The following is a 594-nucleotide window of genomic DNA, read 5'->3' as shown; positions in this document are numbered from 1 at the left end:
GTATCTGTAACTATCTTCTGTTAAAAAGACATTTTAGCATATGAAACCCCTATTGTCTATCCCTCTCTTAATATGGCAGACCTACTCTGGGCTCTTCTGTGTGACTGTCAACCCCTACAAGTGGCTGCCAGTCTACAACCAAGAGGTGGTTGTTGCTTATAGAGGAAAGAAGAGGAGTGAAGCTCCTCCTCATATCTTCTCCATCTCTGATAATGCCTACCAGTACATGCTGACTGGTAAATCATCTATTTTAGTCTTCTTTTTGTTCAAATATTTAGCTTTGGTGTCATTCCAATTTTTACTAATAATCTGAAAACCTCTTTTGCTGACAGACAGAGAAAACCAGTCAATCCTTATCACGTAAGTCACAGAGCAAGAGAACAATCTCTTCAGTAGTTAAGACTAATAGGTCTTGGACTTAAACTTTCTGTCTTCCACTCAGTGGAGAATCCGGTGCTGGAAAGACAGTAAACACCAAGCGTGTTATTCAGTACTTTGCCAGCATTGCTGCTGTCCCAGGTGGGAAGAAAGATCAAGCTGCTGAAAAGAAGGTATGTATCAAACATTTTTATTTAAATGATACAACCAAATTAT

General features: G+C 39.2%; 1 protein-coding gene across 1 annotated transcript; it reads left to right on the top strand.

Annotated features, from left to right (window-relative positions):
- Positions 1-79: 79 nt before the first annotated feature.
- Positions 80-551, top strand: LOC121940736 (myosin-6-like; the record flags this gene model as incomplete). The annotated part of the gene is made up of 3 exons (XM_042483437.1): positions 80-236; positions 333-360; positions 443-551. Coding segments are annotated over 3 exons (294 nt in total), but the record flags the coding sequence as incomplete, so codon positions are not given.
- Between the last annotated feature and the right edge of the window lie 43 nt (positions 552-594).

The sequence above is a fragment of the Plectropomus leopardus genome, unplaced genomic scaffold, assembly GCF_008729295.1.
Source record: "Plectropomus leopardus isolate mb unplaced genomic scaffold, YSFRI_Pleo_2.0 unplaced_scaffold93342, whole genome shotgun sequence".
Lineage (NCBI taxonomy): Eukaryota > Metazoa > Chordata > Actinopteri > Perciformes > Serranidae > Plectropomus > Plectropomus leopardus.
Note: the sequence above shows the minus strand (reverse complement) of the source record. Positions and strands in the feature narration are given on the sequence as shown.